The sequence below is a fragment of the Notothenia coriiceps genome, unplaced genomic scaffold (genome assembly GCF_000735185.1).
Source record: "Notothenia coriiceps isolate Sejong01 unplaced genomic scaffold, NC01 NC01_scaffold00037250, whole genome shotgun sequence".
In the NCBI taxonomy this organism is placed as follows: Eukaryota; Metazoa; Chordata; class Actinopteri; order Perciformes; family Nototheniidae; genus Notothenia; species Notothenia coriiceps.
The window spans coordinates 10,676,353-10,690,485 of NW_011369951.1; the positions used below are offsets into that span (position 1 = coordinate 10,676,353).

Here is a 14,133-nt window from a genome sequence, read left to right on the forward strand (position 1 = left end):
CTCGCCCGTCACAGCACATTTGATCCCTGATAGGAGGACACCAACACACTGCATCCCTCCCATCCTCCTCTCCTCCACAGTCGTGTTTACTATAGGTGAGATAGGCCGTATAAATTCCTCGAGTGTGCGCAGATCACATCCTCAGAGCAGAACGGAAAAGGAGGAGGAGGGAAAGCAGCAGGAAAACAAGCGAACCTAGGGGAGCGGAGCTGTGTTTAACGCTCACTGGGATAGACGCAGCAGAAGACGCTCGTTTCCAGTCGTCCAGGGCGGAGAAATCTCGGTGGATGCACGGAGAAGGAGGAGGAGTGAGCGTAGATGCTGACAAACCCCGAGAAAGGGAGACATATTTCGTGATTGTTATTAGACTTAATCTTTCAATTGGAATACGCGTTTGCATTCTCCAGCGATGGACTTCAGCTGTCGGCACTGAGGTAGGACACGTTTTTTGGTTTTACATTGGCAGTCGGCGTGAAAAACAGGTACAAGGAGAATGGAGGTCATCTGCACCGTGTTATAATCTCGAAATAATACATACTGTGCTTTTTTATTATTCTAGTTTAAACTGGAATTGCTTGTTTGCCTGTCAATAATGCTCCACTGGTGCACCGCAGCAGGGGGTGCGTGGAGAAGCGGTGATGCGCACAACACACATCCACAATGCACCGGCCTGTAACAGAGCGTAGCCTCCTTCAAGCTCCGCAGCTGATACCTCCAAATAAATCAAGTGAGAGCCGGAGCAGGACTATTAGCTGACTGGATCAGTCGGATGTGAATGATTATTCCATATTTCAGACACCAGATGTGTCTCAGTGGTTCCGTTTTTTTCCTCTCCGTAGAAAATTATAATGACTTTCAGCTTTATGGTTGCTGCCGCGTAGGCAACTACAGGCTGTGTCCGTCTTGTTTTGGACTATACATGATTTATCTTTCCATATACTATGAATAATTGATGCTTATGTACAGATGAAGGTCGTAGATTCAGGGATGATGGCTGATAAATTAGATTTCAGGATAATTGTGAGATGTCCCACTATGGATGGTCAATATCTTAATGGCATGTTAATACATTTAGGCTTGGTAATTTAGCTCAAATTGACATTCAAACTGGCATAAGACATGGAAAGCAAATGTAAGATACTCCTCACAACGACTAGATGAAAACATGGAAACTGATCCAGTTTCATGTTAAAAATCTTCATAATATGCCGTACAAAAGAATGATGATACTGATAAAGGTTTTGAATTGTTTCATTATTTTACAAAGCAGGTTAAGCTTGTCACCTAGTTGGTGCTTTTCAGTGAAAGCAGAGAAGGAGTGGATCACTTAAAAAGGCCCTAACAAGAAATAATGCGTTTTCATTCTCCACTGAGCGTGTATATGCTTTTGTCCTTGGAGAAATGACAAGCTTTGAAGAGGCTTGCAGAGCTCTCTCGTTATTATACAGGCGTCATTTGATCTCATCCATTTTAATACACCAGTGATGTTGCTCCAGGATGTAAATAACCAGCTGAGGCCCCATTCTACCTTTACAGCACTACGTTTGTAAATCATGAACATGAAAAACCTAAAGCAATTCATACTGTCATATTCTGTAATGTGTAAGGAAATTACCTAATTGAGATACTGCAATGCTGCAGCACCTATAAGGTTGCCAAGTTAAAGAGGGGGTTTTAAATGATTTGCTGTGCACTTTATCAAGTGTAGTGCTGAACTAAGGCTTTCTCTGATTTATGATCCAGACAGGCTGCTTTTTCGTCTTTTATCCACATGTTCTGAATCATGTTTCACACTCTATATTGATTTGATACCATCAGATTTCAGACATCATGACTCATAAGTTAATATCATTGCTCTGATTATTGGGCACATGCCCTGACAACCACTGTACTCTCATTTTCACCCTTTTTTCCTTTAAAAAAAGGCAATTTAATGTCACTTTTGATTGTTACTTATTTTTACGAATAAATATGTGTGATATTTGCTTCATGATATTACTCATCTATGCTGATGATGAATGGTTTATGTGTGTTGTTCACTGTTGACTTCCTGACTCTTACATGTTCTTTATAAAAAGCTGCAAATAACTGGGTGATACAACAAAACAAAAACAGTATACTATAAATGTGCGTTTATTTGATATTGATCACAGCTTCAGGGAGGTGTGGCTTCTTGTCATCCCGCCTTTTTCAGTGCTACGGAGTTCAGTGGGGCTTGTGGGGGTACATAACTTGAGTTCCTCTTCAACTCACAATGTATTATCATTGAAGGTCCTTCTTACAGGAGGCCAAATAAATACCTTCCAGAGGTGACAAACTCAATACTTAGCTGAATCTGCTTTTATGGCTGCCAGGGAGTAAAAAAAGGATGTTTACTTTTATTTTGTTTATAACAATTTCCCCCCCCCCCTTTTTTTTTTTCTCCCTTCCTCTCTCCATGTTAGGCTCCCAGTTATTTCGTTCTTCTTGTGACCTAAAGCGTCATGGCGCTTCTTCACGAATCTCGTGCTCCCTCTCCTTCTCTCTCCGGCTTCAACACACCCCTCTCTGATCCTCCATCCTATTGTCGCTTCGATGCTGAAACACCCTGCACCCCAGAAATGGACCTTACCCCGACCCAGTGTGTCATTCGTAACGTCCTATCTATGGACACCGGAAGAGCTGTAGAGCCGGAGGGTGGAGGGGGAGAGGGCCAGAGCACGGGCCACAACCAGACACCAGGCGAGGAACAACAGGAGCACTTTGCCAACAGCGTGCTGAAGCTCCACGAGCATGACAGGAGTCCAGGAAGGACGGAGGGAGAGGGGCAGGAGATGGAGGGCAGTGCGGTCAGGAACCAGGCCGGTGTTGCCAGGCTACAGTGCCAGTCTACCGGAGGGTTTCTAGAAGGGTTGTTTGGGTGTCTGCGGCCTGTCTGGACTATGATCGGCAAAGCGTACTCCACAGAGCACAAACACGGCCTGGATGGTAAGTCAAATCCATGTTAATAGAAACACACAACACATCCCCACACACTGATAATGATGGTTGTTATACTTTTCTAATAAAAGCAAGCAGCAGCTCCCATTAGATTCCTGTGTGGAGCTTTGATATGCTAATTAAAGGATCTTATCCCCCGGTTTAATTACATTAACCAGTTGGTAGAGAAATGACTCCCACAAAGGCCATGTTGTAAACAAACACTTTCCTTGACGTGTAAGAGCTGAAGCACGAGAGAGACTCTATCAAAGCTGCAAAGGGCTTATTTCCCCCTGATATTTCCCCCCATCCCCTGCTTATGCCCACCCCACCTTCTCCACACTACCACCCCCCAATCAAACTAGCTCCCTGTGACGCTGTGTTGTTTATGTCTGCATCCACTACAATAGCGCAGATCTCCCCCGGGACTCCTCTGCCAAATCTGCTCCATGAATTATGCATGGCCACGCTCTGACCCTGTGCCTCTCATCTCTATTAACGCAAGCCTGACACACACACACACACACACACACACACACACACACACACACACACACACACACACACACACACACACACACACACACACACACACACACACACACACACAAGCAGAGCTACCTCCACCATCACTACCCCTCCACCTTCCTATTCAGCGTACATCCACATTAGGCTTTCAAATCCTCCCCCCCTCCTGAGCGTTGGACCCCTGTTTTGCGTCAGCCCCACAATGGCACTAAGCAGGATTTAGCAGGCTGAGGGAGAATTACCCACCGGAGATTATAGCTCCCTCTCGGTCTGCCTGCACACCCTGAGTCTTAGGTTAAGGTGAGGTTCAACAACCGAAAAAGATATCAACTCGGCTTACAGCTGGTTTTACTGTTACAAGTCTAACTCATCCACTCTCTCTGTGGTGTGCTTCTTGCTACTAGCTTTAGTTTTACAGACAGACTTTGGGGCATAACGTTTTTTTTTCAGTCTTGCTTTCATTGTTCTAGTTTGTGGTACAGATGTTGTATGTATACAACAACTAAACAAAACACGAGCTTGTTTTGTCTACATTTTATCCATGTTGACAATTTAAAATAATAGTTTTTTATTTTAGTATAAGGGACATTTATTTTCTTGATGAGATCGAGATGACAAGATTGATGCAGAATATGACTTTGCAGAGAAAAATGACCAGTAATCTCAGCAGGTTAATATAACAGTTGTTGCTCTGTTCCCTTTCCATATTAGACATGTTACTACACCAACAAACTCACTAACTGCTTTTCCCCTATCTCAGAGGCATGGGAGATCCCATTCGAGGAGATTTCTGACCTGCAGTGGGTTGGCAGCGGAGCCCAGGGTGCCGTCTTTCTGGGAAAACTGTACGGACAGGAAGTGGCTGTAAAGAAAGTGCGGAACATCAAAGAGACCGACATCAAGAACCTGCGCAAGCTCAAACATCCCAACATTATCACTTTCAAGTTAGTGGAAATAATCAGTTCATAGAAAACACATTCAAATACCCCAAATAACTTTAAAGTTACAAGTTTCCAATTAATCACTATCAAGCAAGTCTAATATGTTCTGTCTTAACAAACTGTACATGCTTCTCTACACTCGCAGAGGTATTTGTACCCAGGCTCCATGTTACTGCATCATCATGGAGTACTGTGCACAGGGCCAGCTGTACGAGGTGCTGAGAGCAGGCAGGAAGATCCATCCCTCCCTGCTCATGGACTGGGCCATGGGCATCGCTGGGGGCATGAACTATCTTCACCTCCACAAGATCATCCACAGAGACCTCAAGTCACCAAAGTGAGTTTTGTAGACCTGGTGAAAAGTAATCATGTGGTTACAGCTCTGTAATTCAACTGTAAATAATAAAGCAAACAAGTCTCTGGTTACAATTCAAGCATAGCTCTAACTTAGATGGTTTAGCTTGTTTATACTTTTTAGAGGCCTGAAGAGATTAAAACATCTATTTTATAAGTAAAAGCAAAGAATACAGGAAATGACTTCTATCATTTTGATAATCTCCCAAACCCCCAGAACCAGACCCCCAAGGTTGGGAATCATAGCATGACAGCAATACATTTATTGGCTACATTTTGATGGTATTATTAATGGTCAAATTTGTAACTTTTCAAGGCCTGAACTGCCACATCACTGGTCATATATTTAAAAAAAAAAACTGATTGGCCCAATGATTGGTTTAAACTAGTTTACATGAAGTTAACATTTTTGATTTCAATGAATGAACTGACTTGACGTCTAATGTTTCCTTCCAGCATGCTGATCACTTATGATGACTCTGTGAAGATCTCTGATTTCGGCACGTCCAAGGAGCTCAGTGACAAGAGCACCAAGATGTCCTTTGCCGGTACGGTGGCCTGGATGGCTCCTGAGGTCATACGCAACGAACCCGTCTCAGAGAAAGTGGATATTTGGTAGGTGTCATAACCCTTTTACACTGTCCTCTTGCACTGGTGAACCTCTGCAATTTGCCCTTATGATTTGTCTTATCTGTCATAAAATCAACATAAAATCTCATTAGGGACAGCCTACTACAGTACAGAGAGCAGGATCGTATTTCCAGAAAATCTATTGAGTATTATGTACAATATCTCATTACATGAAATTCTATATGGCCTCGGCCACATCTGATGGGTTGCCCTGTGTAAAACCCTGATCTCCCCCAGTACATTCTCCCCCTCTCTCTCCCTACATCCCTCCATCACTCTTCCTCTCCGTCCTGAAAGGAACGCTGGCTAATTTAATAATTGATTTGCCAGATGCTGCAGTGCTCAGGAGAGGCTGCAATAACCTTCCAAGCCTGCGGATGGTTTGGCCCAGGGCCAGCAGTGCATTAGCAGGAGAGTGAAAATAGGATTAAAAAGCTTTTCGTGTGGAAAGAAAGCCAAGCATGAGTGTATACTGTACGGTTTTGTTTAAACTTATGTAAATGATTTGGAAGTACATGCCATGAAAAGAGTGAGTCAGAGAAAGATGTGGGAAAGACGTATGTTGTATGTATTCAGTTTTGTTCTAACATTATTTGACATCTACACAACTCATACTCCGCCTACTACGTCTGAATATATCATATAAGGACTAAGATAGCCACAGGTAGAATTGAACATAATCACATTTTATGGCGATAAAAACTAACATCACACAATTAAACATTTCAACAATATTTGCCCCTGCAAGGCTATGTGAATTCAGCAACCTGCTAACAAACACATGAACACACAATTAATAGAAAGAGAAATTATCCTTAATCAAAAGATTAAAAGAAGACACAATGCTATAATCTCAAGCCTGTATATGGTACTGGCATAATTAATTATAAATCACCCAAAGAAACAACATCGTAAGAAAATGGTAGATACTGTTTCTCAGGGACAAAGGCCGACACAATTGCACCCTCACTGTCTTCAGTCAAACGCTGCATTGTAAAATAATGATATCAAAGCAAAAAATGAGTTTCACTTGGTTATGTAGTCAGTAGGCCTGTGGATTAAATGATTAAACCAAATTATTTCCATAGCTATTTAAATAGGTAAAAACCGACAACAAAACAAAATGTGGTGATTTTTATTTCCCATATTTTTTTTTATCATCTTTTTATTGTAATTTTCATATAAACAAAATCTATGGAAATGATGGCAGTATTAAAGTGAGACGGACTTACCACCCCAACCCCTGATTATCTAGACAATGTTTAAGGCACAATATCTAGAAAAAGAAGAAGCCAGTTTCATGAAGTATTAATTTTCATGTGTTGTTTAGGTGAAATGAAAAGATTTCCAAAAGGGTCCCCAGGTCTTTCATCTCAGAGCCACTGACAGAAAAGTGTTTCAGAAGAAAACACACATGGAGTGCATATAGACTGTATTTTAAGTCCACTGCATCACTTTTTTATGCAATGGCTTATTATTAAATGTTTGTGTTGCTACTTTGAGACTGAATTGACAAATGGTCAATTAATAACTTTACTTAATGACATTGCGCTGTGTAGAAATAAGTCATCTAACTAAAAGATCATATTTAACCAGATGGTGAAACCATTTCATGCAATGCCTTGAAATCAAGTGTCTCTTCTTGTGCATTGATATCATGAATCATAAACTAGGAGATGGACAGACTCTAAAAATACACATGTAAACACAACCTCACACATATCCTCAATGCTGCGTGTGATGCTAATGGCACCTTGGATACTGTCACCATGCCAACTCAGGGAGTCACCAGCAACAGACTTTCCTTGGTTACCGTCCCATTGGGCCAGCTTCCTTCCCCCTCTCTGAGCGAAGTGAGGTAGAAATGAAGCTCATCAATTAACAACACAGAACTGTAGTAAAATCAAGCATTCAAATTCAATTTAAATACATTTAACACCAAATATTACACTATATTTGACCAATTACTTTGAACTGGGAATAACCTGTTATTTTGGCTAATACCAGTGAAGCTGTTAAGCAATTCGCCATTATTCCAGTGGTTCAAAACTGTTATCAGTGCCAAACCTTTTCATACCACACTGATGAAAAATTATAAATAACACATTTTCTTACACTGATACATTATCCATCAAATCTAGCACATCTTATAAAATCTGAATCTGCTGATTTCTTTTTACAAAGTTAAGTGTGACATTTCAGTCACGTTTCCTTATAGTTCACTTCCCATCTTTTATCAATGTGTCTGAAAGTAAATGTTCCCCATCTCTGTGCAGGTCATTTGGCGTGGTGCTGTGGGAGATGCTGACAGGAGAGGTGCCCTATAAGGACGTGGACTCCTCCGCTATCATCTGGGGAGTGGGCAACAACAGTCTCCATCTGCCTGTACCGGATAGCTGTCCAGAAAGCTTCAAACTGCTCCTCAGGCAATGCTGGTGAGTGGGGGGGCAGGAGGGAGGAGGAGGGAGGAGGGAGGAGGCAAAAGAGAGCTGGGGGGGGGAGTTTGGAGTTTTAAGAAGGCTGAAAGAAGTCATTTGGGAAAGGCAAAAGAGAAGATACATTTAAAATAGAAGTAACTCTTTCTCTTAAGCAAGAAAAGGAAATGTTTCTTGCATTTCTGACCAAACATTTGTCCAAATTGTCCACAGGAACTGCAAGCCAAGAAACAGGCCCTCCTTCCGACAGATTCTCCTGCATCTGGACATTGCTTCCGCAGATATCCTATCGACTCCCCAAGAAACCTACTTCCAAACTCAGGTAAGCTTCTTTTATGTCTTCAAACAGTCCCAACTGAACTTGATGTCCAATTCACGAGTGAAATTTGCCATTTTTGTTTTTTTATGTTTTTATCAGTAGCTGTTTAGACAATGAAGAGAAAATAGAGAGAAATAGCAAATGGAAGAAAACAGCTCTTTACTATCTCAGACGCTGTACAATTTAGGGTAAATATAATCGTGATACTCATTTTCTCAGGTCACAGTATTCTTTTCCAAATAAGTAGACATCAGATGAGGTGCACATGAGCTCCGTTTCTCATAATAGCCAACCCCCTATCAACAGCAGCCAATATCTCCAATAGTCATTTTGCTGTAAAACAACTACCATTTGTTTCCAATCCGCTGCAGTAACCAGCAGCGCTGCAGCGGCACCGGGGGCCCGGGCCCCTCGGGACCACACTAATAACACCTGTCCTTTCAATCACAACATAATATTGTGGGCATCTTGGTCTTTGTTCTTTGTCACACGTGAAGCCTTTTTCGACCTCCCATCATATGAAAGCACGATGGTGAAGGTCTCCGTGATGTGGAAGGAGGGTGTGTCTCTGACAGGGTGGGGGATGGGAAGGTAATGACAAATATGTCAGACCAATGCAAACCCAAACAAATGAAGGACAAGAGCAAAGTATAATTGTGTGGAAGATGTGTCTTTACTCAGCCATGCAGAGCCTCAGATCCATTTATAACCCGAGCATTAGACACACTGGTGCACAGAAACACACAAAATGAATATGATTTAATTTCCTGCTAGCAGCTCCCCATTGCCTCCTCCTCCTCCTCCTCCTTTTTATATCTTACGATGCAAAATACAAACCTCTTTCGCTCTCTCCACTTATCTTTGATCCTTTATTTCTCCCTGTGCCCCTTCCCCCCCTGCTTCAACCCTGCCCAGATTCTCTCCTCTCTGTCCCATAATGGATTCTTCTTGTGACGTTAGAAAGAAGTATTTGCTGCTGGAGTGTATTGATTGCTTTAATGGTAGGGCGCAGAGAGCAAAGAGAGAGGAGAACGAGGGGACTGGAGACATGGAAGAGTGCGCACACGAGTCCATTAGCTTAATAACAAGAGCATCAGTCATGCACGGATAGAAACACACACATGTGGCACACGCACACACATGTGGCACACGCATGTACGTGCACACACTCGTAGATCAGACTTCTTTTGTCCTTTGATATGACAGGTATCAGATAACAGCTGCCACGCTCTACTTTGTACAAGAAGATGCTCACACTGCATCTTTTTGGTGCTCATGTCACATCAGTTCATGTTCACTTTCCCTTTGTATTCATCATCATCTGACAGCTTAATGGTTTTGTTATCAATGATACACAAACCCTTAATCGCTCTGCAAATTAAGAGCTTTTTTACTAGATGAGAGTGCGATAAAATGTATTCTCATTATTTATGTTGTTTTTTTAAATATTTGTACTCAACTAAAGTCTTATTTTATTATCACTATAGCAATTAGAACCAGATGATCCGAAAGTGTAGCAGCTGGAAAGATCAAGCTGCAGAAATACATTATCTAGATTTAAGATGAAGCAGGCACTTGCTTGGTGTCCTGCTGTATTTCCCCAAGCAGCTACATGGTGATGGTAAATACAGAACTGGTAGTAGAAATATTAATCATAGCATTTGTGGCGTGAACAGTAATATAAGTCGTGGTTTAACATTCATCTGACCCGTTCTATGTGTTTTTGTACCTGTAATAGTGCAATATTCGATACCTGCTCTGATGCATGTGTGTATGTGCTTCACCAGGTGGCGTGGAGAGACGAGGTGAGGCACCACTTTGAGCAGATCAAGTCTGAGGGGACGTGTATTCACAGGCTGGACGAGGAGCTGATCAAACGACGCAGAGAAGAACTCAGGTTAGCAAAAGAATAACAGTAAATGGAAAGAGGATGAACTTCTAAAGAGGAATACAGATGTTGAGATATATATACCACTTACAAAGTCATAAGCAAAAGCTAACTATTTAAAACTCCATACTTCTGTTTTCTTTGCATTAAAATCTTTCTCCACATTTTCCTCTCCACACAGACATGCCCTGGACATCCGGGAGCACTATGAGAGGAAATTGGAGAGAGCCAACAATCTCTACATGGAGCTCAACGCCATCATGCTGCAGCTGGAGATCAAAGAGAAAGAACTGCACAAGTATGAAAACTGCCATCAATTTATAGGGCCTATAAAACGTATTCATCGCCTTGGAGGTTTTTATGTTTGATTGTTTCAGGGCATTGAATCAAAGTGAATTTAATGGGGCTTTTGACCCTTTAATGTCAAAGTGAATCCATTCTCTACAAAATGCTTTGAAATACTCAAAATATAGTTATAACAAAAAGCAGTGTTTATAGGCCTCTATCAGTTTTCCTTATCTGGACAATACATTGTTTTGTCAGGTTGCACTGTGATCACTTTCTTAAGTATAGCCAAAGTTATTGTTTAGAAATCACATAAACCAATGGCAGTACACTGTAGTCATTTTTTCACAATAGGAAAACTAGGGTTGTTCATATTGAAATTATTTGTACGAATAGCTTTATCCACTTGGTTAAGCAGTGTTTTGTAATGAAAGAGCTGGGAAAGGTCATCTGTAATGTGCAGTGAAGGGCCATTACGTCCAGCCACACAGGGCCACTGCATGTAACAAAGTGCTCTATTATTATTATGCCCTGCTGAGTATCCATTGCCATCCATTTAACAAGCATTGGCTTTGTGTTTGAATCAGGAGGGAGCAGTCACTAGACAAGAAGTACCCGGGCTGCTTCAAGCACCAGAGCTCCAGACAGTCGGCCTCCTCCAACTCCATGGAGAAGCTCATGAAGAAACGCAACGTACCGCAGAAGCTGCCCTCTCACAGCAAGAGGTGAGACACCGGGGAGTTTCTGAAGCCACCATAGTCTCTTGAATATTATGTTAACCCCAAGACAATACATTGATCCTGCTGTCTGTATACAAAGTGGGTCATTGATTATTCTTTTGTGCCTCTACACCTTCATTGTCCAGAAACTATTTAAATCCCACCATTCAAATGTGTGAAATGCATGCAGTAATTACACAGTTTAAAAAGTCAACAAACACATAATGTACCGCTATTTAATTAATGTTTTCAAAAAAACTACTGTTTCCTGCTGTTTTACATAAGTATTTAGTATTTGCATATATTGTAGGGATTTGGGGCCACAGACAGGTTGGGTGAGATGGAAAGTAATAACTAAGGAAATGTTTTAACAATAACAGACATTCAGAATACTACCACCCCTATCCTTCCATGTATCTGGATCTCCCTTTTTAAATGTATTATTCTGTTCCTGTCCTTTTCAGGCCTGACCTATTAAAGTCAGAGGTCATCCTCCCCAAACTGGACTCTTCCATGACGCAGGTTACGATCCCCAACAAGGGCTCCACCTCGCCCGGTCGCTCACGGCGAGGAAAGCCCCGCTACAGGAAAGCCGGGAAAGGCAGCAGCGGGGACTTGGCTCAGCTGAAAGCCACTCTCTCCTCTTCATTAGCCATGGTCAACTGCACCTCATCTGTGCCTAGCAGCAAGCAGCACTTAGACCCCAGTGCAGCTCTCAGGGGGCTGCAGCATGACCTGCTGCTCAAGAAGATGTACTCCTCAAGCCCGGACCTCATTTCAACCACGATGGAGGCTGAGGACCGGAGGAAGGGCCAGGTCCGGACGGGGCTGGACAGAGTGGGCAGCCAGAGCGCCTCAGCCGGGCTGGGGGAGAGCAGAAGGACTGAAGGGACTGAGGAGGGGCCGGATGTGGGTCTAGGGACTGATGACCTGGCAGGAACCCCTCCACGCAGTGACACGCCCAGCGAGGATGCAGCTTCCATCCCTTTTTCCAGTAGCCCCGAGTCACCATGTGGCAGGGGGGCCGCGGCGGGGAGGGCGTCCGTGCTCGGGAACCCCCGGGTTTCGCACGAGGGTGAGGAAAAGGAAGAAGGGACAGTGATCACACGCTCACCCAGAAGTCAACGCCTCACTCCTGCAGCACTGCTTTACAGGGCAGCCGTCACACGCAGTCAGGTGAGCAGGCATTGTCTGAGGATGCAGTTGGACAGAGTGATGTCTTAGTGTGAGCTAGCCCTGAATCTTTTTAAGGGGGCAAAGATTAATCGGCAGTGAGAGGCATTGGTGACATTAGGATTTCATTTGTTGCCACATAAGACAAAACATTTCCCTTTTCTTATTGTCTCTTGACTGCTTCACGGGTACAGAGCAGCATCATTAGAGGTGCTATGCTATGATGACTGACACTGATGAAGTCCAGATAATATAAAAACATTTTGATTCTAGTCGGCCAAAATAATGATCTTGTCTCTATTTATTACAATCCTTTTTTTTTCTTTTATAGATGCCATGTTGCAAATAAAGATAACACTGAAAAAACCCACTAAATAGGATGCAAGGATTTAATTAAAGTGGTTAATTATTGCTTCCTGAGCATTTGTCCGTTGCTAATTCCACTTCTGGTTTAATATGCATAAGCTACGGGTGTTTGTATGTTTCACAAATTAATTATGTGTGATAAATATGTAGAAGTAGTAAAAAGACTGATGATTCATTCATCCCGAAACTGTCAGTCACTTTGGCTTTACTGAAAGTGGCACTGTGCAGTTTGTACCCAGGGTGTCATCAGGGTGTCATCAGGGTCATATCCTACCAGATGGCTCAGGGATATTAGCAAGAATGAGGGAGATAAATGTGAATTGAAACATGAAAACACCAGAGTTTCATACATGCGGTTAATTTTCTCCACAGAGACGTGGAGTGTCATCAGAGGAAGAGGAAGGAGAAGTGGACAGTGAAGTGGAGTTGCCAAGGAGACGGTAAGAGTTGTTAAACACATTGAATGTCATAATCGAAGACCTACTATTTTAAGATTTCCATCTGTGCCTCCATACAAAATTCACAAGTTACTCTTCCTAAAACATATCAGAAATTACATTTTTAAAGCCAGAATAAGCAACGAAACCTGTGTAACACATAGTATGTGAATTAGCAAAAACATTATGCAAGTGTAAAATATTCAGCAATAAGGTAATGGAAAATGTAGCCTAAGAGACAGGATTAAGATTTTAGCATATAATTACATTTATGTGATTGTTTAACACTAACACCCTCCTTTTTAGTATTTTTCTGAAGAAGGTTTAAATATGCTGTTGGTCAGTGTTTTTGGTTTACCATAATTTGTATTGTATTGTTATAATTATATTAAAATATATATGTTGTTGTACTCTTTTCTACATTTTCTCAACCCAGGCGTCCCCTGAGCATGACCAAGTGCCAGTCCCTGTCCACCTTCAGCTCAGAGAACTTGTCGGTGTCGGACGGTGAGGAGGGGAACACCACGGACCACTCCCACAGCGGCACACCGGACGTGGTCAGCACCAACACCGACGAGCGTCTGGACGACAAGAGCGATGACCTGCTCTCCCAGGGCTCAGAGATCCCCGCCGACCCGTCCGACCCGACCCAGCTGGGCTCCGACGGAATGTCTGAGAAAGAAGCTATTCTTCGCCAAGTCAAGACCCAGCTGGCTAGTAATGATCATAATTTTGAGGTAGGCCGCAAAGCGTGAATACAATGAGAATTTACAATATAGTCTGATATAAAGAGGAAGGCAATAGGTCAGAATCGGCTTTTGTAGTAGTAGTAGTGAAAAGGTTTTGCTGTTCCAACCTTAAAGGTCACCTATTATGCAAAATCCACTTTTTCATGTCTTTTATACATAAACATGTGTCCCCTCTGTGTAAAGATATTCTGAACATTTCAGGGAAAAAGATTTGCTCACTTTCTTTGTCCTGATTCATTTATTTTAAAACCTGTCTGATCAGATTTTGGCCAATTTACGTATGTCATAACGATTTGTTGGCTTGTGTAACCATTAGCCAATAACCAACCAAGGTAACCCCCCCCCCCCCCC

At 42.4% G+C, this 14,133-nt stretch overlaps 1 protein-coding gene across 1 annotated transcript in view; it reads left to right on the forward strand.

Annotated features, from left to right (window-relative positions):
- The first annotated feature begins 116 nt into the window (after positions 1 to 116).
- The window catches only part of LOC104967292 (mitogen-activated protein kinase kinase kinase 12-like), a 14,610-nt gene continuing 593 nt past the window's right edge, over positions 117 to 14,133 (forward strand). Inside the window, exons 1-13 of the mRNA XM_010796705.1 lie at positions 117 to 434; positions 2,445 to 2,967; positions 4,247 to 4,430; positions 4,573 to 4,764; positions 5,238 to 5,396; positions 7,688 to 7,846; positions 8,060 to 8,168; positions 9,953 to 10,062; positions 10,235 to 10,351; positions 10,926 to 11,063; positions 11,522 to 12,233; positions 12,969 to 13,036; positions 13,470 to 13,770. Coding sequence (XP_010795007.1) covers positions 2,484 to 2,967; positions 4,247 to 4,430; positions 4,573 to 4,764; positions 5,238 to 5,396; positions 7,688 to 7,846; positions 8,060 to 8,168; positions 9,953 to 10,062; positions 10,235 to 10,351; positions 10,926 to 11,063; positions 11,522 to 12,233; positions 12,969 to 13,036; positions 13,470 to 13,770 — 2,733 coding nt within the window. The 5' untranslated portion in view covers positions 117 to 434; positions 2,445 to 2,483. The remainder of the gene's footprint in view (positions 435 to 2,444; positions 2,968 to 4,246; positions 4,431 to 4,572; positions 4,765 to 5,237; positions 5,397 to 7,687; positions 7,847 to 8,059; positions 8,169 to 9,952; positions 10,063 to 10,234; positions 10,352 to 10,925; positions 11,064 to 11,521; positions 12,234 to 12,968; positions 13,037 to 13,469; positions 13,771 to 14,133) is intronic.